At 40.8% G+C, this 25,507-nt stretch overlaps 1 protein-coding gene across 1 annotated transcript in view; it reads right to left on the reverse strand.

Moving 5' to 3' along the window:
- LOC120540101 (cilia- and flagella-associated protein 46) overlaps nucleotides 1-25,507 on the reverse strand; it is a 248,788-nt gene that overhangs the window by 150,669 nt on the left and 72,612 nt on the right. The window contains exons 17-20 of the mRNA XM_039770591.1: nucleotides 10,150-10,283; nucleotides 7,973-8,185; nucleotides 7,406-7,643; nucleotides 7,056-7,205 (exon numbers count right to left, since the gene is read on the reverse strand). Coding sequence (XP_039626525.1) covers nucleotides 7,056-7,205; nucleotides 7,406-7,643; nucleotides 7,973-8,185; nucleotides 10,150-10,283 — 735 coding nt within the window. The remainder of the gene's footprint in view (nucleotides 1-7,055; nucleotides 7,206-7,405; nucleotides 7,644-7,972; nucleotides 8,186-10,149; nucleotides 10,284-25,507) is intronic.

Raw genomic sequence — 25,507 nt, forward strand, 5'->3', positions numbered from 1 at the left:
TAGTCAAAAGTTTAAACTGTGCTCCATGACAAGACAGAGATGACAGTTCTTTCTCACAGTTAAAATAATGCAAACATATCTTCCTCTTCAAGGTGCCCGTCAGGAGCGGAGAATGTCAGACAGAGAGAGTAAAGTAAACAATCAAAATCAATAAGGCTGTTGCGCTTTTAAGTATGCAAGCACCGCGATACAGCGGTGCAATGAAGGGATCAATGTGAAGGTAGCCTTTCAGCATTTTTTACAGGCGCGTATCTTCTAAGCAAACATCCACTGTGCAAACAGCCCCTCTGCTCACACCCCCTCCGTCAGGAGCAGATAATGGGGCCAATCATACGCCTCCCTGATGGTATTGCATGATGGATAAGTATCTGCCTGTATTTCTCAGAGAGAGTCAGAGAGTCAGAGAAAAGCAAACAATGAAAAATCAATAGGGGCTGTTAGAGCTTTTAAGTGTGCAAAGCAGCGGCGGGAAGCATATCGTATATCATTGAGGAGTTTTATTTAATATGTAATATGTGCCCTGATTGGGTAGCTTCTCAGCCATCTGCCAATAGCGTCCCTTGTATGAAATCAACTGGGCAAACAAACTGAGGAAGCATGTAACATAAATTGAAAGACCCATTGTCTGCAGAAATCCAGAAATCCGCGAACCAGCGAAAAATCCGTGATATATATTTAGATATGCTTACATTTAAAATCCGCGATGGAGTGAAGCCGTGAAAGTCGAAACGCGATCTAGCAAGGGATCACTGTATATATATATATATATATATATATATATATATATATATATATATATATATATATATATATATATATATATATATATAATATGCTAAGTTAACTCACTCACTCAGTCATCATCAAAAGCACTAATTCCCATTTAGTTTAAAAGATGAAATTTGGCAGGATTGTACAACTAAAGCAGAAGGTATCCACAAAAACAAAAAAGGTTTTTTTGTTGAAATTTGTGAATTATAATGCTGTAGCAAGTTGGCTATTGTTAGACATGTTGTACTTTACTTGTGGGGCTGCCACTTTACGAAAATGAAGGCTGAAGTGGAATGACTAAACTTTGGAGAAGCTCAAAGAAAACGTGTTTAGCACACTGCATCATAGGGCACACTTAAGTATAGAGTGATGGCATTCAAAACCAGTATGCTAGATCTTGAGACAGCATGCATTAACCATCGTGCCGCCTATGATATGATATATGTTAATATAGATAATTCTTTTAATGTCACACAAAACATGTAATCTGATTGATTTTGTTATAACCATACAAATACTCTTCACCCAAATGTATTAACTGCAACAAGTATTATCACTTAACTTTAATTTTATGGAAGAACAGAAGTGCGGTTCACACATCACTGTACTAAGCTATACTCTCTCTCCTTACCCAGCTATACTGAACTTCTTCATTATATATTATGTATTGAGTCATATGTAGACCTTGATTCTGACTTCATCCATCTCCCACTTTATAATCGTGGGTTGATAATATGATTATTTAATATATCTGGCTTTCAACCAAATTCACTAGTAATGCTGAGCATTCAAATAGAACGCTTTAGAATAATAATAATAAAAAAAGATAAACTTGACTTGCTGTAAACCATCTTCTTGAATTGGTCATCCCTTGCTTGAAATTTAGATTTATGTGCAAATGCATACCTTTAACTAAGTCAAATTCACAGGAATCGTAAAAGACAAAATTTTATTTTGTATATTCAGACTAATATGCATTTAATTTGACATAGCATTCTTATTTTTTTTTTCCTCATGAGCACTACAATATTTTCCTAGTTATGGTTTGCTCATGAAAAATGCTTTTTAGTCAGCACTATTCCACATTTCCTTAACATAATTTGTATGTGGTTCCATGGGTAATAGCATGATGTATGTAGTAGCTTCCTCTTGACATTTGGACTTATTAGTTTTAGAAGAATATGATATACGAGGTGTGGCAGAAAAGTAATGAGATTGATTTTTTATTTACCAAAGTTTTTATTTTTTTCAAACATCAATGTTATCCCCTTCAAAGTAGTTCCCTTGGGCAGCTACACACCGATGAAGACGTTGTTCCCACTGTTGGTAGCAGCGCTGGAAGTCTTCAACCGGTATGGTCTTCAGCATGTCCGTTACACTCTTTTGGATGTTTTCTAAAGTCCCGAAATGATGTCCTTTCGGGACATTTTCAGTTTAGGAAAAGGAAAAGTCACACGGACTGAGGTCAGGTGAATAAGGGGGCTGGGGAACCACAGGAATGCGTTTTTTCGATTGTCCTTCTGCTCAATTGTGAGGTTTTTCTGCACCATTTTGGGACAGACCTTTCGCATGTGTAAATGTTCAGTCAAAATTTGATGAACAGTAAATCTGTTCAAATTTAATTGTTCACTCAACATTCTTAATGTTAAACGACGGTCTGATCTCACAAGAGTGTTTACACGTTCGATGTTTTCATTGGTTTTCGAAGTTGAAGGCCTCCCTAAAAAACTTGAGCTTGGGATAAAGAATGTTCCCCAGAGGCCTGTTCTAACTTTTCAAACGTCACACTTGCCGATTCTCCAAGCTTAACACAAAATTTAATGGCACAACGTTGCTCCAAATTCCGCTGTTCCAATTTGCGTGACGCACAACCAAAAACACAACTTCGCTAATAGCAGTCACAAAAATCAACGTAGTTAACGGAAGGAGTTGAAACTCGCACTGAGCTATGGGAGGGTACTGATACACGTGCTCTATCAAGGACAACAGCGCAGCGTTGCCAGATCGCTTGCAGTGTTGCCAGTCTCATTACTTTTCTGCCACACCTCGTAACATTTCCATGCTGCTCTGAAGTTTAAACATCTCAAATATTCTGAGTGGTAATTTCATTACACACATAACAGAAAATTATTGAAAGGGTAACTTTAAGGAATTCACAGATATGTCCAAAGAGAAACAGAATACAGTCATATTAAAAAGGATGGGAACTCCTCTCAGCCTGCATAATAATTTACTCTACTTTCAACAAAAAAGATAACAGTGGTATGTCTTTCATTTCCTAGGAACATCTGAGTACTGGGGTGTTTTCCGAACAAAGATTTTTAGTGAAGCAGTATTTAGTTGTATAAAATTAAATCACGTGAAAAACTGGCTGTGCAAAAATGTGGGTCCCTTTGTAATTTTGCAGATTTGAATGCATGTAACTGTTAAATACTGATTACTTGCAATGCCAAATTGGTTGGATTAGCTCGTTAAGCCTTGAACTTCATAGACGGGTGTGTCCAATCATGAGAAAAGGTGTTTAAGGTGGTTAATTGCAAGTTGTGCTTCCTTTTGACTCTCCTCTGAAGAGTGACAGCATGGGATCCTCAGCGCAACTCTCAAAATATCTGAAAACAAAGATTGTTCAGTATCATGGTTTAGGGGAAGGCTACAAAAAGCTGTCTCAGAGGTTTAAACTGTCCGTTTCAACTGTAAGGAATGTAAGCAGGAAATGGAAGGCCACAGGCACAGTTGCTGTTAAACCCAGGTCTGGCAGGCCAAGAAAAATACAGGAGCAGCATATGGGCAGGATTGTGAGAATGGTTGCAAACAGCCCACCAAGGTTATTATAGTTAACGAAAACTAAAATCAAAACTGAAACTATTATTAAAAAAACATTTTTCATAAACTGAAATAAAATAGTTAACAAAACCGAAATGAAAAACTAAAACTAAACGAAACTATCAAAGTAGCTGGAAAAACTAACTGACATAAAGTAATAATTTACTAAAATATTTTTAGTTTTCGTTTTTAAATGAATATTCTTGCCTTTAGTCTTTAACCTTTGTAAGTTTTAACTCTAAAACAGAGTTTTAAAAGAACAAAGGACTTTGTTGGACAGTTATCTTATCTAAAGATCTTGACCATACATTGTTCCTCTCTCTCCTGTTTAATTAATCTTAGCCTGAATGAACCTATTAATTTCTTACATTTAAGATTTTTTATTTAAAGATTTACCATTGTTGTTTCTTGTCTTAGTGTGTGGATATACACAGGAAATGTCAGTTTCTGTATTACATCTTGCCTGAAGAAGGGGCCTGAGTTGCCTCGAAAGCTTGCATATTGTAATCTTTTTAGTTAGCCAATAAAAGGTGTCATTTTGCTTGGCTTTTCTCTACATTCATAATGGCTAACACGGTACAACACCCTAGTACTACTAACTCTAAAACAGAAAGTCATCCACCACGAGCCGCCCGCATTTATTCATCCAGTGAACGGCAGCTGGTGAAGGAGGGCGGCAGTTCACACAGCGGTGACAGAGCAAGCTGAGTGCGGGTGCGTAACGCATGAGAATAGAAAGCGATTTGCGTGCCGCCTTTCTTTGTGCTTTTTGTATATCAAGATGTAATTCAAATGGCTGAAATCAGAATGTGCTGGTCAACAAAATGTTTGCCATTGAAAAATCACGAGTGAGTAACGTTTCAGTTTATTTCTCAGGTGTCTGCTTTTTGTTGACAGCAATTCACCTGCCACTTCGCACAGGAGAACTCATTTTTACTTTCTCATATACGAAGTATACAGAAAGTATAGTAATCATGAAAAAATTCGACCTCGATATTTTGATGAATTTTGACGTTATAGACTAAACAGTGTCCAACAATACTGTTTTTTGGAATTGCGTGTGCTGCCTCTGTGCGTGTGTAAACACCATAACTCAAAAACGTAACTAGATAGATGGATGAAATTCGGCATGTGGTTGTTACACCACAATGTAGATCTGTATTAATTTTTTGGTCAAATCCATCACCCAGAAGTGGTACTTTACCTGAACACATACTCGATTTTTTTTTTTATTTATACAGCTGCAGAGTCCAATTAGTTAAACTTTACTTTTTTAATAAGTGTTCAATATATTATTAATTTGATTTGTTGTTGATGGTTCCTTAATGTACATAATATAAAAATATAATCATTGTCTTGCAGTTTACTCCTTAAATATCCATCCCCACATCCGAGTATACAAGAAAGTCGAGGGGAGACCACTCCCGGTTTTTAAAAATAAAACGACGCCAATCGAGAGACTGACTAGTTCATCATACAAGATCAGCATATTGTTACTGACCAATCACTTTTGCTTTAAAAACATCGTTTAACAACAAAGCCATACAAAGGTAGAGAGTCTGACAAGTGATGAAAAACTACTAATGGGTTTTTGTATTTATTCCATATTTATTAATTTATCTTTTTTAGTTCATATTTACAACTCAAAATACCTGATATTGTGAAAGTAATCCATTATCAGAATATTTTAAAATTTTCTGAAATCCTACTCTGGATAAACAGGTTTAGATAATGTATATGTTGTTCTTAATCTCAGACGCTGTCTCTGTTGTTTTGTGCCTGTCCGTACTCCTATTACCTGCTCTTGCCCTGCTCATTAAGGGTTTATTGTTCTTATGGTGGGCTATTCAAGACTCACCACCCCTAATCTTGACACTACATGCTTGTTGTTCTTTGTTTCCCTCAATACAGCCAGGTGGGGTCTGCACACCGATTCAAGCCTAAGAGCCCTGTTCTTCTTAAGCCCCTGTGATTTTCATGAGAAAATATTTTAAAAATTATAAAATTGTGTAAAATTGTTCATATTCAGTGTCTAGTTTTGATTATGCTTGTTTTTATCAGACAAAAATAAAACCAGATAATAAACCAGGCAGTATAGTAAGCTTCCACTAACATTAAACTCATATCCAAATCTGTTAAGTGTACAGTTCTGTCTGACTGTGACACAAAACTAACTCCTTAGGCGCTCCATGCCATAATTGCTAAAACTAAAATTGAAACTAATATGTATAAAAATAAAATAGAAATGTCTTTGTGAAATAAAAACTAAACTAAAACTAAAAATGCATGATGAAGGAAAACTAAAACTAAACTGAATTTCCAAGTAAGGTCAGAAAAAATATAGAAATAAAAACTAATATAAAAAGGCAAAACTATAATAACCTTGCAACCCACAGATCACCTCCAAAGACCTGCAAGAACATCTTGATGCAGATGGTGTATCTGTACATCATTCTACAATTCAGTGCAATTTGCACAAAGAACATCTGTATAGCAGAGTGATGAGAAAGAAACCCTTTCTGCACTCACGCCTCAAACAGAGTCGCTTGTTGTATGCAAATGCTCATTTAGACAAGCCAGGTTCATTTTAGAACAAAGTGCTTTGGACTGATGAGACATAAATTGAGTTATTTGGTCATAACAAAAAGTGCTTTGCATGGCAGAAGAAGAATACCGCATTCCAAGAAAAACACCTGCTACCTACTGTCAAATTTGGTGGAGGTTCCATCATGCTGTGGGGCTGTGTGGCTAGTTCAGGGACTGGGGCCCTTGTTAAAGTCGAAGGTTGGATGAATTCAACCCAATATCAACAAATTCTTCAGGATAATGTTCAAGCATCAGTCACAAAGTTGAAGTTACGCAGAGGTTGGATATTCCAACAAGACAATGACCCAAAACACAGTTCGAAATCTACAAATGCATACATGCAGAGGGAAAAGTACAATGTTCTGGAATGGCCGTCACAGTCACCTGACTTGAATATCATAGAAAATCTATGGGATGATTTGAAGCAGGCTGTCCATGCTCGGCAGCCACCAAATTTAACTGAACTGGAGAGATTTTGTATGGAAGAATGGTCAAAAATACCCCCATCCAGAATCCAGACACTCATCAAAGGCTATAGGAGGCATCTAGAGGCTGTTATATTTGCAAAAGGAGGCTCAACTAAGTACTGATGTAATATTTCTGTTGGGGTGCCCAAATTTATGTTCCTGTCTAATTTTGGTATGATGCATATTGCATATTTTCTGTTAATCCAATAAACTTAATGTCACTGCTGAAATACTACTGTTTCCATAAGGCATGTCATATATTAAAAGGAAGTTGCTACTTTCAAAGCTCAGCCAATGGTAAACAAAAGTCCAAAGAATTAAGAGGGGTTCCCAAACTTTTTCATATGACTGTAGATGTGAAAAAATAAGAAACATTAACCAAGTTTGGTTACTGCCTCTAGCACTTACCTCATCATCAGATTCAAGTTTTAATACTATATTTTGCTGTAGAAGCTGCTTTATTTTCACCCAAGTCATAACAATTTGTTTAACCACAGCAACAGGAACTGAATCCGGTGATGCAATGCCATTTGCTATACCTAATGCAAATTCACAAACCTGCAATGTAAAAAACAATATTAGAACAATTCATGGTAATATAAACACTTCAAAGTATATGAATTATTTATGTATCATTTAGTCAGAAATAGTTTTCTTAGAAAGTAATAAATATACTTAAGGTAAATTGTTTTATGAAAAAATGCTCAAACAAATTGTCTTATATTCACTGTAGTGGGTGAGTCAAATTTTTTTCTTACCTCTAATGCTTTCTTCAAGTCTGACTGACCACTTGGATCCACAGAAAACCCTTGATTGCTACCAATCTTCTCATTACTTCTTGTAGAGCTTTTGCTACTTTTCTCAGCTGAGGTCTTTCCTGACGATCTCTTTTCATGCTCCCTTGATTCAAAACTTTCCTTTGAAGTGTGTGGAAGCCAAGGTGCCATTAGTCCTTGTGCTACTACATTGCACAGCATCATTACAAGTACTGTTTCACTGAAGAAAAAAATGTATATATAGTATATTAGCCTTTAATTGAAATTATTCACTTTCATTATACAGGAATGTAGACCAACAGATTCATATGGATAAGGCACTAATTGTTTAGTACTGGTTTCTGAGCACATGTTTAATAAACATTTGATATAAATTGTTTCCATCTTTTTATAAACATTATATTAAATGGCTCATGTGAGCATATTATGGCAGCCACGTGTGACATCACTGCTAAGCAGAACAACAAGGCACCACACTGTTAAAGTATCATTTCAGATAAATAAAACTAATAAATAAAATCTTATTATAAAATGATTACATATTCTTACCCACAGTGACCAGTTTTCTTGAATGCTGAAAGTATTTTTTGAAATGTCTCGACGAGCTCCCTTTGCCGTCCAGATTTAATCAAATGGATGTTGTAGTTCCAAATGTAAACAGCAGCATTGCAAACAATCCAAGCTTCATTTAATTCAACTCCCAGCTCTGCTGCTCGTAAAAAATTTTCTGTTGCATAGTCTGACAATCTTGATATCCAATCTCTAAATTATAAATAAAATTTGAATACATTTCTGCACAAATATGATGAGCAGACATAAGAATTGTATACCCATCTTACAATATTTCTCATTAACAAAATCAGAGATATTAAGTAATTAGTGAGTGCAGGACAAGGTTTCATACAAATTTAATGTAGCTGTGAATTATATATTTTTCACAGGCATGTTTGCACAAAGTGTGTGAGGACACTTGGTTGCCTATGATTCACATTAAAATCATTACAGCAAATCAGTAATAAATTCCTTATTTAGTCAGAATTTGGTCCACCTGCTTGGACAAAACTGCTCATCAGGCTTTTTTTGCAGGAAAGTTAAAGATTTCTGCTACACTGTACACAATAAGTCATTGTGAGTCGTAAATACCCATATATGTCCAAGGGGAAGTCAATAGAATTCTTTCTTCCAGGCACTGATTCCTGGACCAAATCAATAAGAATCAAGCTTGAAACCTAAAAGCAGTTTTTCATTGGTCACAGAAAGAGACAGGACTCCCCAACAAGGTGATTTATGTGAGGCCTTTTTTTTTTCTTTTTTTTCTCCTCGGTTTACTACTCTGTGAATTGGAACCAGAAGTAGCCTCTTTTATTTTTGGCTTAAAAGAAGCCTTAAGGGCGGCACGGTGGCGAAGTGGGTAGCGCTGCTGTCTCGCAGTTAGGAGACATGGGCTCGATGCCCAGGTCCTCCCTGCGTGGAGTTTGCATGTTCTCCCCGTGTCTGCGTGGGTTTCCTCCGGGTGCTCCGGTTTCCTCCCACAGTCCAAAGACATGCAGGTTAGGTGCACTGGCAAGTCTAAATTGTCCCTAGTTTGTGCCGTGTGTGTGTGTGTGTGTGTGTGTGTGTGTGTGCGTGCGCTCCCTGTGGCGAGCTGGCGGCCTGCCTGGAGTTTGTTTCCTGCCTTGCACCCTGTGTTGGCTGGGATTGGCTCCAGCAGACCCCCGTGCCCTGTAATTAGGATATAGCAGGTTGGATAATGGATGGATGAAAAAGCCTTAATGACTTTCTGTTTAAGTTGAGACAATAATAAAAGAATACCCTACTTCAATAAACAGTGAAAACAAAGAGAAGACACTTAAAATTCATCATATTTGTTAGTTTTTTTCAAACAAAAAAAAATTTTTTCATCATGTATAAAACATCTGAATCTTCAACTGATCTCCTACACTCTGATAACTCATATGCCATATCACAGTTTTAGCTAAAGTAAAGGCATGTTTCTACATCTCCAAAGGAAACTTTTAGAGCAGGTTATAATTTTTAATATTTTTCAGCCATATTTACCATCTCCTTTAAAACAGACAAGCTGATTGACAATGTGACAGGCATTTATTTATCACTGAAATCAGTTCCAAAATTATTCAATCAAATATAACTTTATAAAGTGTCTTTCATGGTGACTCTCTTCACAAAAAAGTTAAAATGAACATTTCACATTTTTTTTACTCATACAGTTAGAATGTGACATACTTGTAATGACAATCTAATTTGCTTTTATAATATGATGTTATATTTAAAGATTGTTAAGCAGAGATGATTTACAAACAGTAAAATCCATATGCCTCAGATTACCAGTTATCACTGCTTATGCTATAAAAGTTATGATGCATCATGACAATAATTTCTTCCGGTCTAAATCTTTGCCACACAACTGTTCGCCAAGAATCATTCATTTTAGGTATCCTAATCTGTGGATCTCTGCCATAATATTGCAATTGCCTAAAGACTCACCTTTTCTCTTACATTTACAGTTATTCATTTTTCACTTACCTATTTACTAGTGATTTCTTTTGCAGTATATTTCAATTACTTGGTAGACTACCTTGTTAAATTACATTGCTCTGTAAGTATTGTGATTGTGCTTATTCTGAGATGCTATACAAAGTAAACATTGACTTAAACCATATCTACATATAAAGTATACATTACATAAAATCAATTTAATTAACAACCTGTAAACTATCCACATTGGGTCATTTGCCGGATTAGTCATAACAAATCCCACAGAGTGCTTTCTTTTATCTTCTGGTGGAACAGGCTTGTCATTAAGTTGAACACCCTCTGACTGTAATTTATGAACAGTTGCCTGCAAATATACAAACAAGTTACATTAAACAGGGTAATTTCATTACCCCTTACTTTACCTGGAATACACTTCTAGAGAACAAATATTCAGATAGGTGTTTGGAATTTTACCTTTATATACATAGCAAAAAGTAAGATGCTGAGGGATGTCTACTCATCCGCTTTCAACACCCATGTGTAAAAGTGTCAAGAGAGAAACCTAATCTCCTCATGGCCTTGAACAAGTTGTCAGTCTAATACAGGGCAATTCAATTACAATTTCAATTGTGCCAGATTCTCACACCAAGAAATTTAGCTGGGCCAGACATTTTCAGCAGGCGGTAAGCCAGCAGGTAATGACAAATTAAAAATTTTTACAGAAATTAATTTATTTAAAAACAAGTAATGTTTATTCATTGCTTCCCTTTTAAAAATCTGACACAGGCACATAAAAAATGTATTAAAAAAACAACAAAAAGCTATAACTGAACAGAATCTGAAGTAGTAGCAATACTTTTTTCCCCACTTTTGAAATAAACAAAACAAACATTTTGCTCACATTTTTTTTTTTTTTTCATTTTATTTTATTCACACGTTTCTAATCACTGATATGACAGAGGTTAAATTTGAGTTCCACAATGCCTTTCCTGCTGAATTTTTTTTTTCTTCAGAGGCTGCACGTATGGAGTGAAAGTGGATTAGTAAATTTATTTTAAAACTAGCAAAATACCTGCACTTTGCAGCGGCGAAGTACTGCCTTAAAAATTTTATTAAGAAGAAAATTAAACCTTTTTAAACCGAGGGAAAATATACCAATAATTATTTGTTAAGGATCTCTTTGTATACCACATTGTGAGTTCGGCCCTCCGGTTGTAATATGACCAAGCTGTGCGCTGAGCTTACTCTTGAGCATGCAACGTACAGTTGGCCATGTGAACAGTAATCTTGTTTCAAATCTCACAGCTTGGATTGCTGCTGTCATAATCGGTTTGAGTTTCATGGTTTGTTTCAATTACGACAGTATTTGTAGGACTTGTGTTGAAGAGACATTCGGCATCTGTCAAGCGTTGTAAGTATACATCCGGTTTCATCGATAACTTCACATCCAGCTTTTGAGTGTTTAAACATTCATAAACATCAAAGTGTCCACTACTGAAATCGTCACCTGTGAATCTAAGATGTTTAAGAGGCATTGGCGGTTGTCGAAAGGTGTAAAATATTTGGCCATTTCGGTACACTTGAAAGCGGCAATCGAACAATTCAGCGGCAGCCATCAACTTACGTGCAGAACCATAGGTGAAGGGCTTAAGCATTTCACTTTTCTAGTGCTCCTGTGTTGTATAATTATCTCCTGTACCATCATCACCACACCTTGAACCTGTCCCCGTCATTCAATACATAAAACACAATGTTCCTCCGGATATCAAGAGTGAGCCTGATATAGCTGTGCAATATGTAACAAAGAGAATGGAAAAGGTAGGTGCCATCTCCGGGCATGGAAACCACTCGGTAAGTGACAGTTCTTTGATCGATGGTGATCACCTCGATAGACATGTTAATGGGGGTACGGTTGGAATGATAAAGGAAATGTGTACCTGAGCAATGTAAAGTAAGTCTAAAACACCTACACAATAACTATAATCGTAATAAATGAACAATAAAACAGCGGAGAAGCCGTGGATTAAATAAAAAGGCTGTAGCTATCAGCAGGGAGACGTGAATCCCGTGGCGAAGCAAGGAAGAGAATGTAGAGACTGGAGCAACGGACGGCCTTATATAGGCAGGCAGCCAACAACGTGGGAGGCGTTGGGATGGGGGACCCAACGCCGCCTCACACGGTGACCGAGCTGCAGGCTATGGACGTATATATGTACGTAAGTAGGATACAGTTAGCGTTGGGAACCCGCGTACCAAATTACTTGAAGATGGGCCCATAAGTAACAAAGACCATTGAAAAGTTCAATATGGCGGCCGACAGTGGCATCATATCACCGAAATAAGTACGTACATTGGTTTCGGTTAGCGCAGGGAAGCCGCCTACCAAATTTCGTGAAGATGGGACCATAAAAAAGAAAGTTCAACATGGCATACGTTGTCGACCGTTATGACCGTTATGCGTAGAATTTCGAAATGAAACCTGCTTAACCTTTGTAAGTAAGCTGTAAGGAATGAGCCTGCCAAATTTCAGCCTTCTACCTACACGGGAAGTTGGAGAATTAGTGACATTGGAAACTTCAATATGGCGACCAACAGTGGCATCATACCACTGAAATAAGTACGTACATCAGTTTTGGTTAGCGCAGGGAAGCCACCTACCAAATTTCGTGAAGATGGGGCCATAAATAAGAAAGTTCAACATGGTGAACGTTGTCAACCGTTATGACCGTTACGCGTAGAATTTCGAAATGAAACCTGCTTAACTGTTTTAAGTAAGCTGTAAGGAATGAGCCTGCCAAATTTCAGCCTTCTACCTACACGGGAAGTTGGAGAATTAGTGATAAGTGAGTGAGTGAGTGAGGGCTTTGCCTTTTATTAGTATAGATGTCTTTGTACAGAGTTGTTGGATGTCAAGTAATTAATCATTAATTATAATTATTACGATTATTATTTTTACTAAATCATTTTCCAGGTTTCTTTGTTGACGAGTTCCCGTTGAAGAATTTATTAGTAACAGAACATAATCTGCACACGCCAAAACAACTGAAGTAATAACTAACAAAATTTTTCAGTACCATTTTAACAACGTTTACTGTCTGCTGTCGATCACTACGCACCCTGGTAAAATGACAATAATACACTTTCAACCTTAAAATGCAGACTTCATCTCATCGTTGTGTATGACGAAACAATGGGCAGGCAACTGCTCGCACATGTTTACTGACGGACAGGCCGGTATTTTGCATGGAGTATGCGTTAAATCAAAAGACAAATAGCATGCAAAGATGCACAAACACAAGGAGATCAGTGACAATCACACCTTAGTGTGCCTGCACAAAGTCAGAAGGGACAACTGAATTCCACGGGGCAAAGATATCTTCGTAGCAGAGGACCTATATGATGGGCAGAGGAATTTTAAATGTTTTACATGCTTACCTTTTGTTTTGATGACTGGTTGCATCATATCCAGCCTCTCATTGAAATTCAGCCATCCCCTCAGCAGCGCTGTGTACTTAGAAATATTTTCCCACATGCATCTACAACTCTAGTGTCATTTTCACCACGACTCCCTCATACCCAGCGCGGGATATAAAACAACCTTCATGCAGCTCAGGGATATGCTAGGGGAGCCCGTACCGACACATATGTTAACGGCACATACGCTCAACTATATATATATATATATATATATATATATATATATATATATATATATATATATATATATATATATATATATATATATATATATATATATATATATATATATATATATATATATATATATATATATATATATATATATATATATATATGTAAAAGGACCGAGGAGACAGCAATAAGGGTTGGGGTTTTCCGCCCCGTATATTGTACAGATAATCTTCCACACAAAGAAAAAGGTCATAAATATAAACTAAACAGTTCATAACGCAACGCCGTCTCCTGGCGTCGCGGCCATTTTATAGGGGTGGAGCGGAAGTGAAGGACAGCTGGGAAGGACCGCAAGGGAGGATGGGAAGGATGACGTCAGGGCAAGATGGCGGAGGAAGGGCGGAAGTACCGCACTGCGGTCAAACCAGGCCTATGGTGCTGGAAGGTCTCTTTTTCTATAAGGAAGCAGAGGGAGAAAGTTAATACCCCGCCATTCCCTGGCGGCGAATGTTTTCCCAGGTGTTCTCGAATCAGTCCGCGGCCTCCTAATCGCCGCGCGTGACACGATCCCCCCCTTAGCCCAGGACCGTCAGGTCGGGCGGACCTAACCGAGAGGTCGGGAATACGAGACAGAGCATCGGCATTGGCTTGAAGGGTGCCCGCCGATAAGTGACAGTGAACTTATACGGCTGCAAGTCAAGAAACCACCTAGTGACTCGCGGATTCGACTCTTTGTGCAGGGACATCCACTGAAGTGCAGCGTGATCAGTCACCAGAGCGAATTCGCGACCCAGCAGGTAGTACGGAGGTGGGTCACTGCCCACTTAATGGCCAAGGCCTCCCTCTCCACCGCCGCATACCGGGTCTCCCGGTCCATCAGTTTCCGGCTAAGGTACATCACAGGGTGCTCGACACCATCGACGCTTTGGCTCAGCACGGCGCCCAGGCCTGTGTCCGAAGCGTCGGTCTGGAGAATAAACGGGAGCCCAAAATCGGGCGTCCGTAACACAGGTGCCGACGTTAGGGCCTTCTTTAGGTCACTGAACGCGTGTTCTGCCTTGTCGGTCCACACCACGCCGAGGGGAGCGCCCTTTTTTGTCAGGTTAGTCAAGGGTGCTGCTCTTTCGGAGAAGCGGGGAACAAACCGGCGGTAGTAACCGCAAGCCCCAAGAAAGCCTGCACCTGTTTCTTGGTATTCGGACGGGGCCATTCTAAGATGTCTTTAACTTTGGAGCCCTGTGGCCGCACCTGTCCTTGTCCCACGAGGTAGCCTAAATATTTGGCCTCCTTTAATCCAAAAAAACACTTTCGGGGGTTTATGCGGAGGCCGGCTTTAGCCAGTGTTCGGAGGACAGCGGCGACCTGCAATAGATGCTCCTCCCAGGTGCGGAATAGATGACAACGCCATCCAGGTAGGCGGCACTATAGGACTGATGGGGCTTCAGCACTCTGTCTACCAGACGTTGGAAGGTCGCCGGGGCCCCGTGCAGCCCAAATGGGAGGACCTTGTACTGCCAGTGCCCGCTAGGGGTGCTAAAGGCCGTTTTTTCCTTTGCGGATGCCGTTAAGGGAATTTGCCAATACCCTTTTGTCATGTCCAGGGTAGTCAAATATCGAGCCGTACCCAGCCGCTCAAGGAGGTCGTCAATGCGGGGCATGGGGTAGGCATCGAACTTGGAGATCTGATTCAGACGTCTAAAGTCGTTACAGAACCTCCAGGAGCCGTCTGGCTTGGAGACGAGGACAATAGGGCTGGACCAGGGACTATGGCTCTCTTCAATTATGTCCATGTCCAACATACGTTTCACCTCCAGTTCGACCTCTGCACGTTTTGCCTCCGGGAGTCTGTAGGGCCTCTCCCGGACGATTACACCGGGGTCCGTGATTATATCGTGGGCAATCAGCGAGGTCCGGCCGGGTGACTCGCTCACCACCTCGGGGATGGCACGGAGGGTCTGGGTTAACTCCTGCCGCTGCTTGGGGTCAGCTCTTCCGAGGTTAAGGGCAGTTGTGCTCGTGAAAGGGAGAGCGACCTATGGGAGCTGGGAAGCTCCTCTCTATCTCTCCAGGGCTTTAACAGGTTGACATGATAGATCCTCTCGCTCGGTCGACGATTGGGCTGTTTCACCAAATAGTCGACGCAGTCCTTTCTCTCCTTAACCTCGTAAGGCCCTTGCCAGTGAGCGAGCAGCTTCGAAAGTGGGAGGTCGGGGCGAGCACCATAACTTCGGTCCCCCGGCGGAACTCCCTGAGGACGGAGTTGCGGTTGTAACACCGGGCCTGCGCTGCTTGCGCACGAGTCACGTGCTCTTTTAGGAGGGGCCTGATCTTTGTGAGTCGGTCGCGCAGTTGCGCTATGTACTCCAAAATGTTAGAGGAAGGAAGGGCCTCGGCCTCCCAGCCTTCTTTTAGGATGTCGAGGATTCCCCGGGGTTGTCGACCATATAACAATTCAAATGGGGAGAAGCCAGTAGAGGCCTGGGGTACCTCCCGGTAAGCAAAAGCACGAGCGGGAGGAGCTGGTCCCAGTTCCTGCCGTCCGCGCTGACTACCTTGCGAAGCATCTGCTTAAGCGTCTGGTTAAAGCGTTCCACCAGCCCGTCAGTTTGCGGGTGATAGACAGACGCTTTCAGGTGCTTTATCTGCAGTAATTTGGCTACCTCCCTGAACGTATCCGATGTAAAGGGCGTACCCTGGTCCGTGAGGACCTCCTTGGGTATGCCCACGCGTGAAAACAAATTAACCAGTTCCCGTGCGATGCTTTTAGTATTAGCGGGCGCAGGGGACCCGCCTCTGGGTACCGGGTGGCATAGTCCACCATGACTAGAATATATCTGTGGCCACGGGTTGAGGGCTCCAGGGTCCCACCAGATCGACCCCTATTCTTTCAAAGGGATGTCAACTAGGGGTATAGGGACTAGAGGAGCACGGTCCCTCCTAGGAATCTGGCGGGTCTGGCACTCCGGACAGGATTGACAGAAACGCCGGACCTCCTCATTGATCCCAGGCCAGTAAAACCGGAGCTTAATTCTCTCCAGCGTTTTTCGGCCCGAGGTGGGCCTAGGAGGTGAGCGTGGGCCAACTCGCATATCTCCCGCCGGAAGGTACGCGGAATTAGCAACAACTTCCGCACCTCGCCCTCATGGGTAGCCACCGGTACAACAGATCATTTTGAGGACAAAGAAGGGTTCGCGGTGTGGAACCGTCCGCTGTGAGCTGTTAGGCAGAACAACGCATTCCGGCAAAGCGCAGGGAATCATCATTCCACTGTTCCCTCTTAAAGGAGGCGGCGTGGACGAAACTGATGGTCCAGGCGCCGAGAGGGTCTTGTGGCCTGGGCCTGGGAAGAGTTCCTGGCTAGTCCCTTCCCCGGCGGAGTCTTCCGGGTCAAGGTCAGAGGCCAGGGAAAAGTCCCCGGAAACACCAGCGCCGCTAGGGCCTGCTCTTGTGCACGGCGTGGAGGCCGCGGGAGGGGTGCCTTTTCCCCTCATCACTAGATCCAACATGGCCCCGGAGCGCGAATGGCTTACCGCTGATTCTTTTAGACCAGTCTTGTCCCAAAATCACTGGGAAGGGGGTCAGGTAACACAGCGACCGTCATTTGGGTTGGTTCCCCTTCCAGGTGACATAACAGTGGCGGAACGATAGGACCTAGTCCCCCATGCACACAAGTGACCAACAAGCGCTGGTTTAACCACTGTTGCGGTAAGACAAAGCGGCGAGCGACAATGGTAATGTTGCTGCGGAATCAAACAAAGCTACCACGGCGTGCCCATTTAGCAACACCACTCCCGTGTTGGACTCGCCAAGGGATGCGGCGGGATACAATACCTCTCCGGCGGCGTCCAGGTACAGTCCATAGGCTCCGGGCGATGTTGTGGGGCAGGTTGGTAGCAGGTGGCGGTCTCGCCACACTTGAAACAGCGCGGCGTCCCGGCTTCTCTCTGGCTCTGGGTGGCGCTTCTGCAGCGTCGAGAGGGCTCGGGGGTGGCCGCCCGTCCCTGCCGGTTCCCGCGAGCAGGCTTTTCTGACCCCCCAAGTCGGAGGACCGCCAGCTGACGCTCCAGGACGTCTAGGAGGCCCGACATGTTTTGGTAGGCGTGTCCCCGGACCTGCTGGGCGAGGGAACTGGGCATGGCATTGACCAGGCCTTCACAGGCCACCTGCTCGACCACTTTCCGCCCTGGGGTCCCTCTGGCCGTAGCCAGCGCCCATCTTGCCCCAGAACTCGAGCGCCTGGGCGCGAGCAGGCTTTTCGGGTCAAAGACCCAGTTCCGCCATTCGCCGCCTGCTGGCCGGCTAATGCCGTGAGCGGGCCAGTATTTCGGGCTTGAGGAGGTCGTAATTAGCGGCCTCCTCCTCAGGGAGGTCATAATAGGCCCGCAGCGCGGGTCCCTTCAGATATGGCGCCAGGATGGACGCCCAATCGGACCGCTGCCACTCGCTCCGGGTGGCCGTCCTCTCAAACATGCCCAGGTAGCGTCGGCGTCCTCCGAAGGGCCCATCGGGACTAAAGGGAGGCGGCTGCCTGGCGAGTCTGGTCTCGCCCGTTGGGCTTCTACTAACCTGGCCTTCGTGGCCTCCAGCTCCCGGGTGGTGCGGCTTGCGCCTGCTGCAGCGCCTGGAGCTGGACGTTCATTGCTTGTAGCACAGTGTTGAGGTCCTGTCCCTCCGTCATCTCGGGATCTCTGTATCCTGCCGACTACGCCAGTTGTAAAAGGACCGAGGAGACAGCAATAAGGGTTGGGGTTTTCCGGCCCCGTATATTGTACAGATAATCTTCCACACAAAGAAAAAGGTCATAAATATAAACTAAACAGTTCATAAAGCGACGCCGTCTCCTGGCGTCGCGGCCATTTTATAGGGGTGGAGCCGGAAGTGAAGGACAGCTGGGAAGGACCGCAAGGAAGGATGGGAAGGATGACGTCAGGGCAAGATGGCGGAGGAAGGGCGGAAGTACCGCACTGCGGTCAAACCAGGCCTATGGTGCTGGAAGGTCTCTTTTTCTATAAGGAAGCAGAGGGAGAAAGTTAATACCCCGCCATTCCCTGGCGGCGAATGTTTTCCCAGGTGTTCTCGAATCAGTCCGCGGCCTCCTAATCGCTCGTGCGTGACAATATATAAAAGCCTTTTGCATCTGTTACAATATACTACTTTAAAGTTTCAAAGACAATTCACCACTGGCAAACTAAGTAGAAATGATATTAGTCATACCTATTTTTAGTCGCATTTGTGATCATTTTAGTTGAAGTCTGGAGCCCTGGCGGGACCACGGGCTGGGCCACTCAGAGGTTGCTCCTGGGCCACATGTGGCCCATGGGCCGCCATTTGAGTAGGTCTGGTCTAATACATAAACACATGCACAGCCCCATAAGCACTAACATAGAATTACTAATCAGTCTAACCTGCATGGTTTTCAGAAGTGGGAGAAAACAGCAGTAATCTCATGCAGGAATGTACCTGTACCTGGAAACTACACTAAGGTAATGTTTAGCCTAGGACTTAAAATCAGATCCTTGGAACTGTAAAGCTGCAACACAGACTATTGTACCTCAATGTCACTTACATGCTGAATCTTAGCTGGTAAACATATTTGCTGTTTTTAATGTAGAGTAGCATTAATTACTTTAGATAATTAAATCAATTAATGAAATCTAAAAAATATCATAAAATACATAAAATAGATTTTACACAATCTAAAAAAAGTTATCAACTGAGAAAATATTTTTTCTTGTGTAATCAATGATTATGCCTATACCAAAATATTTTTTTTACATTGCTCTTTTTATATGTGTCTGTCTGTAACACTTACAACTCAAACACTCTAAACAAGAATGCACTTTAATGGAAGGTTGTCTATGATAAATTAATGAAAACAACTGACGTTTGGATGATCCTGGTCTAAATACTTAGGATGAGCTAGCAGACTGGAAAAAAGAATATTGTCAAAGAAACTGATGTACAGTTGAAGAACACTGAAAAGCCACAAATAAAGGATTAAGCACATCTGCACCTTTTTGTCTTTATTTTCATATTCTGTTTTTTCCTGTTGTCTTCTTCAAGAAAATAAAGTTGCCTTTGGGGCCTGTTGGCACTAGTTAACATGTTTAAAGGGTATCAAACAAAAAAGCATCCCCACGCATGGTAAGGAAGTTCAGCCTGGTTTTACTAGCAGCAGCAGACATTGTCAAGAAGTCCCTGGGCACATATTGCTTTGTTTTACTAGTTCTGTCACTTGTATATACTGAAGGCAAGATACAGTATGTCATAATTATCACAGTTGTGGTGCTGTACATTTATATAGCCTCCCTCAAACCGACATGTAAGAGATTCATAGTACACATTTCTGTTATGAGTGCTCCTGTGAAATGCATAGTTCAGAAATTGGTAGAAAAGTTGTTTACTACTGCTAAGTAATAAACTTAAACCAAGAACACCTTCTCTTCATAACCCAGAGGTTGTTTCAAACACCACAGATTGTGCTGAAAAATCCTTGTAAGTCAATGTGGTGACCCTCACAACAGACAGTTGTTTCACACTGGTCATGTCAGAGTGTATTCCATGATTTGTTGGCTACATTTTCATGCACCATATACAGTATACTCAAAGCAAGCAAGCTTAAAGATCATTAAGGCTCAATTTCAAATTGTAAAGTAACTCTTAGGTATGTACAAAACACTTAAATGCTAGTACTTTGCCTACAGTGAAGGATACATAACAGCAAACTGAACAAAATAAAATATGTTGCATTGCAGGATGTAATATTTGTTTCACCTGCCTTCTAAGGCAATTTTAAATACTTAACATACTGTAACAAAGCATAACATTCTCTAACCCTTTTAATCCTATATAGAGCCAAGAATGGCTACAGAGACAGGGACCAAACAATATTTCAGTCTATCAAGAGGCCTACTCACACAAGGCACTTTAGAATTATCAATTAATCGAATCTGTATGTCAGTGGGAATGTAGGAGACAAATCCATGCAGATGCAGGGAGAACATACAAAAATCAACATACCCATAGAAAAGGAACAGAATTCAAATCCAGGAAGCAGATCTATATGGCACTGTGCCATTGTGCCATCCACTGTAACTACAAATTGTGGAAATTTAAAAGAGAAAGGGCTATAAATACATAATGTAACCATTACATAAGGAAACACACCTGCAGTTTTACAAAATATTTATGTTTTACATAATTTATGTAATGGTTGGTTTGTAATATTTATTAATACTACTTCACAGCCCTGAAATCTTTGTTTGGAATCTCAGTCATAGTACTGGCTGTGCAAAGTGGGCACATTCTTCAAGCTCCGATAAACGGTTCTTCTCTGGATTCTCTAGCCTTTCTCCTACAGGAGTAATACATATTTATTAGGTTATTCTGTGACTTTAAATTAGCCCAGTGTGGGTGTGTATGGATGTGCCTGACTATGCTCTTCCACCAGTGGTGCATAACTCGTGCCTGGTGCTTTTTCTGTTTAGAGTCACAGAATTTATCCATGTGGCAACAAACACTACTTTATTACAGATTACAACCAAATACACACATACTGTCATAACGGACATATTTGGAAATGACTAGTCAAAAAGTATTCATTTGGCCTGTGGGAAGCACTTATATTCTCAGCAGGAAATGACTGAATCAGCAAGAAAGTACGGTACTATAAAGCAGCAACAGTACCCACTGTACTAATGTAAGTACTCTAAAAGAGTAAACCTAGAAAAGCAAGCTATACAAAACACTAGAAAAAGACATTTCAGCATATTTAATGTAGTATGCTTCGAGTGCTGGGGCCACCACAGTGTAAATGAATTTATAAACAGGTAATACATAAATATAACAAGTTATTACATAGGTGAAGACCACTAAGGCCTCTTAATTTTGAGAAAGAAAGAAAGAAAGACTCTGTTTAATCTGTAACTAGCAAGTTGAACACCATGTCATCAGTGCTTCCACTGGTACAGATTAAGTTCCATTGGAAAGAGAGGCTCATGTAGAAATTGTAAAAATATAAGCTAGAATGGAGAAAATGAACTTGTCGTTTACTTTGAGCAAACATTAAGAAAACTCTTAGAGTGTGTTTGCTAAATATAATGAATAGTTTTTTGCAAAGGAAAAGCACTATGAAAGAGCTTGCTTCTACTAACATTTCCAAAATCTACTGCAACCAAAATTATGCCTGTAGCAGGAAATCATTCTTAATGGGGATTTTGCCACAGCGTTTTCTAATGACTGAGCCTTATAGATTCCACACAGGCTGGACCTGCATTGCAGCCAGAATAGGGAATGGTTCCTTACCCAGATGGGAGATTCCTTGAAGGCAGACAGGCATCCCAACCAGGGAAGAGAGAGGAACCAGACCCAGAAGAGATGGCCAGAACAGATGGTCGGACAGCCCACCATACTCTCTATTGATCCAAGTCGCTACATCGCAGTAGCCCTCCATGATGATACCCATTCAGGAAACAGCAGGGAATGCTGGAAGATGTACTCACTATGGGTGCCATAAGGGGGCACTGTACGGAGATGCATTCCCCAATTTATAGGACTTCCGTGTGACCCGGAAGTACTTCCATCAGGCAATCATCTTGGCACCAGAAGTATTCCCAGGTCCGTAATAAAAAGGACCACACTGCCTTATCCAGACAACTCACAGCTGGAGGACATGGAGCAACACACAACTTTAAGGAGAGCAGTGCAGTGGTGAAAGGAGAGGTATAGTGGAGAGAGAAAACTTATGCATTTTTGCTTGTGCAACTTTATGGAATAAAGTGTTAATAAATCTTTCATTATTTGAACCCAGGACTCTTTGTGATCGTATTTGTTAGCTTGGGGTTCACTGACGCTACTGGTTCTATCACAGCCTGTACAAAAATCCCTGCAAAAGCTTGTTTTACTTTTCTGCAGTACAAGCAATTGAGCTGCAGAATGATAAGACACTGCAAATCAGTATGTGCTTACACAGTGAAGTCACAGGTCAAGTAGGTGATGGCATGTGAATTAGCAATTGGATGGCGCAAGGTAACAAATGTGTAAAGGTCTGGTGGAACAGTACTGAATACTGCAGTATCTGTACTTGCTGGATTACAGGAGGAAAACAATTTGTTCTTTACATATATGTAAGGTTTGAGGTTATGGAAAGTGCTTTCATTGGGCATTTCTTGTCATAAATGTCCTGATTAGCTTCAAGTGGATAATGGTTTTGAATGCTGAGCTAGACAGCAATTTCTCATTTTCTATATTAATTTGGGTTAATGCTGCATGCATCTCACATGGATCTGATCGTGCTATTGGGGAAAAGATGTGAATCCAAGGTGAACTGTATACTGAGAGTGAGAGAGAGAGAGAAAGAGAGAGATAACGGACAAGTTATACCTCAGGAGAAGCAGTTTCATTTGTCAACAATCAACAAACGTCTTTCTCTGTGAATTAATTTATACAGCTATTTATGAAGAAGAGAAAGAATAGCATTTAAAAGTATTTGGCAGTGCTGTCATGAAAATTAGAATGGAGTTGCTCTGAAAAGGATGCTAACTTTTCTATAAAGATCTTGTTGTTGTATTTCCATGACAATAAACTGATGAGAACTTTTTTTTCTATATTAACACATTTTTTAGATTCTATCAGGAATTACAAACTTATTTATATACATTGTGAATGGAATTTATAATGTGTCCATAATGGCACAAGTTGATGTATGTAATCAATTTTGTATATACGAGATACTATTTATTTTCATTTATCTGAAAAATATTATATATTTATTAAATAAATATTTGTTTGCTGAGGAGGGCTTGGTGTTGACCATTGAGGAATTTATTAACGACAGTTATTTATATTAGGTTCAAGCGGAATGTAGCAAATACTTTCTCTAATCCCTGCTGATGCCTGGAAAAACTATGTAACTAGACTGAAGCATTTGCAGACAGTAGTATCAAGTATGAAGAAGTATTCAAACAGTTACACTGACATGTCTGAGGTTCAGTTAGGAAATGTGTCCTGGCCTGGATTGAACATGCAGAACCAGAGAATAGCTTATTTTACAAAGGGCAGCACTGCCATTGGGAGGAACAGCTACAGAAAATCTTTAAAAAAGGCATTCAGCTGTACTGTGAGTAGCTGCAGCTTTCACTGCTGAAGGAGTGGTGCTCAATCCTTCTTGTTTTCCCATATGGATTTTGCAAGAAGAATTATGAGATTAAGTCTTTCCATTATAATATGCAGTTGCTGGTATAGTATGCAGAATGCTGTGCTGCCTGCCACAAATACACGTTCACATCCTCACACAAATACAGGCTCTGAGTGAAAGAATACTGGCTGCTGCATTTAAATCTAAAAGATCATTGCAAAACGTTACTTTCTTTGCCAGCTAACATACCAAAAATCTTGAATTGGCATTTACAACAGTTTAATTCCATGACCAAGAATTCAAAGGGTGAAAAATGTATACTTTGTAAGACTTTTCTCTCTTAACAAGAGAAAGACAAACACCCAAATCTTTATTAATTTGTGTTGTTTTATTTGTTACCTTTTGTGTTTGTATACACAGGTACTACATATTCATCTTCTGTACCCCATATGTTTTGTTATAAATTGCACTGGTTTATTTATTACAATTAGAATGCATGGGTTATTAACCAAAAAACAATCTAACTTGTGCCCCCATACTTAGGTAAAGTAGATATGGGGTATCCATTTTCATTACAAATAACTTGTAAGTCACATTGTGGCCTACAGTGAGGAGAAATGTGTAAAGTCACTGTATCACATGCTAAAACAAAACTTACCTACAGTATATGGTATGCTTTCTGGACAATTACAATCAATTGTCTCCAAACATATGGGGTAATTTCTGGTGTACATCTGATGGAGATTTTCTCTTTTGCTGGAGTACAGCTGGAGTACAAAGGCCTACTTGATAATGGTGGATGATTATTTTGCAAAATTATTATATTAATGTTATATCCTAAAGGATGAAGTATTCATTTGCTAGGAAGTGGTAAAATTCATGTTGTGTAACTTTGGCTTTTCAGGTCACTAACTCATTAATGGAATAACTACATATGAGGTGACCATGCAGAAGTAAACTGCAAAAAGGTTATCTTCCCTGATCAAACATTACTGAGCAAGAGAATGGGTCTCTAAAAACTATGACTAGTGGCTACCTCAACTTCATTTAGCCATAAATACTGTAGTGTATATAGTAAATCAGGAGACCCTTGTGCTTATAGTTCAAGGTAGGTGTTGTGGTGTGAAATTTTGCATATAAGTTGATAAATATTTTGTATGTCTTTATTTGTAATGTATAACACTAACATCTATCATTGATAAGAACAGCATTGGTTTGATGATTAAGAACCAGTCCTTTGTAATTTTCTGCAGGACTCTCACTTTTCTTCAAGCAATTCTCTGCAGGACTCCCTCAGTCAACCCCCACAGGAAAGCCAGACTGTTTAGCTGGCAAACATCACCTCAACAACTGGTTTTGGGGGAAGGTGTGAAAGTTATTGTGTGCCTCATTGGTCTGAAGTTGCCTGAAGCCATTAACTGCCGTGACACCCTATTGGCTGTGAGGTTTGAACACAGAATCTATACATTTGCTTGCTTTACCCCTCCCTCTGCCTCTTGCCAACTGATGAAGGAGCATCTCACACACAATGAACTGAAAAAGACCAAACTGAGAAGCATAACTCGGCAGCCATATTGGGACAGGTATGTAGAATATTCTGAAGAAAGCTGACCAAAAATGAGGAATTAACTAGAGACATTTTAAGTAACTAACAAGTTTGTGTGCCACCTGAAACTACACATCAGCATTTATCAGGTTGTATGGTTGCTAGTATTCACTTGTACTTAGCATATTGTTATTGTTTATGAATATTATCAATAAAACATGATTTAAAGTGTAACTTAACTCCTGCTTGTCTTTTA

The sequence above is a fragment of the Polypterus senegalus genome, chromosome 1, assembly GCF_016835505.1.
Source record: "Polypterus senegalus isolate Bchr_013 chromosome 1, ASM1683550v1, whole genome shotgun sequence".
NCBI classification, from domain to species: domain Eukaryota; kingdom Metazoa; phylum Chordata; class Cladistia; order Polypteriformes; family Polypteridae; genus Polypterus; species Polypterus senegalus.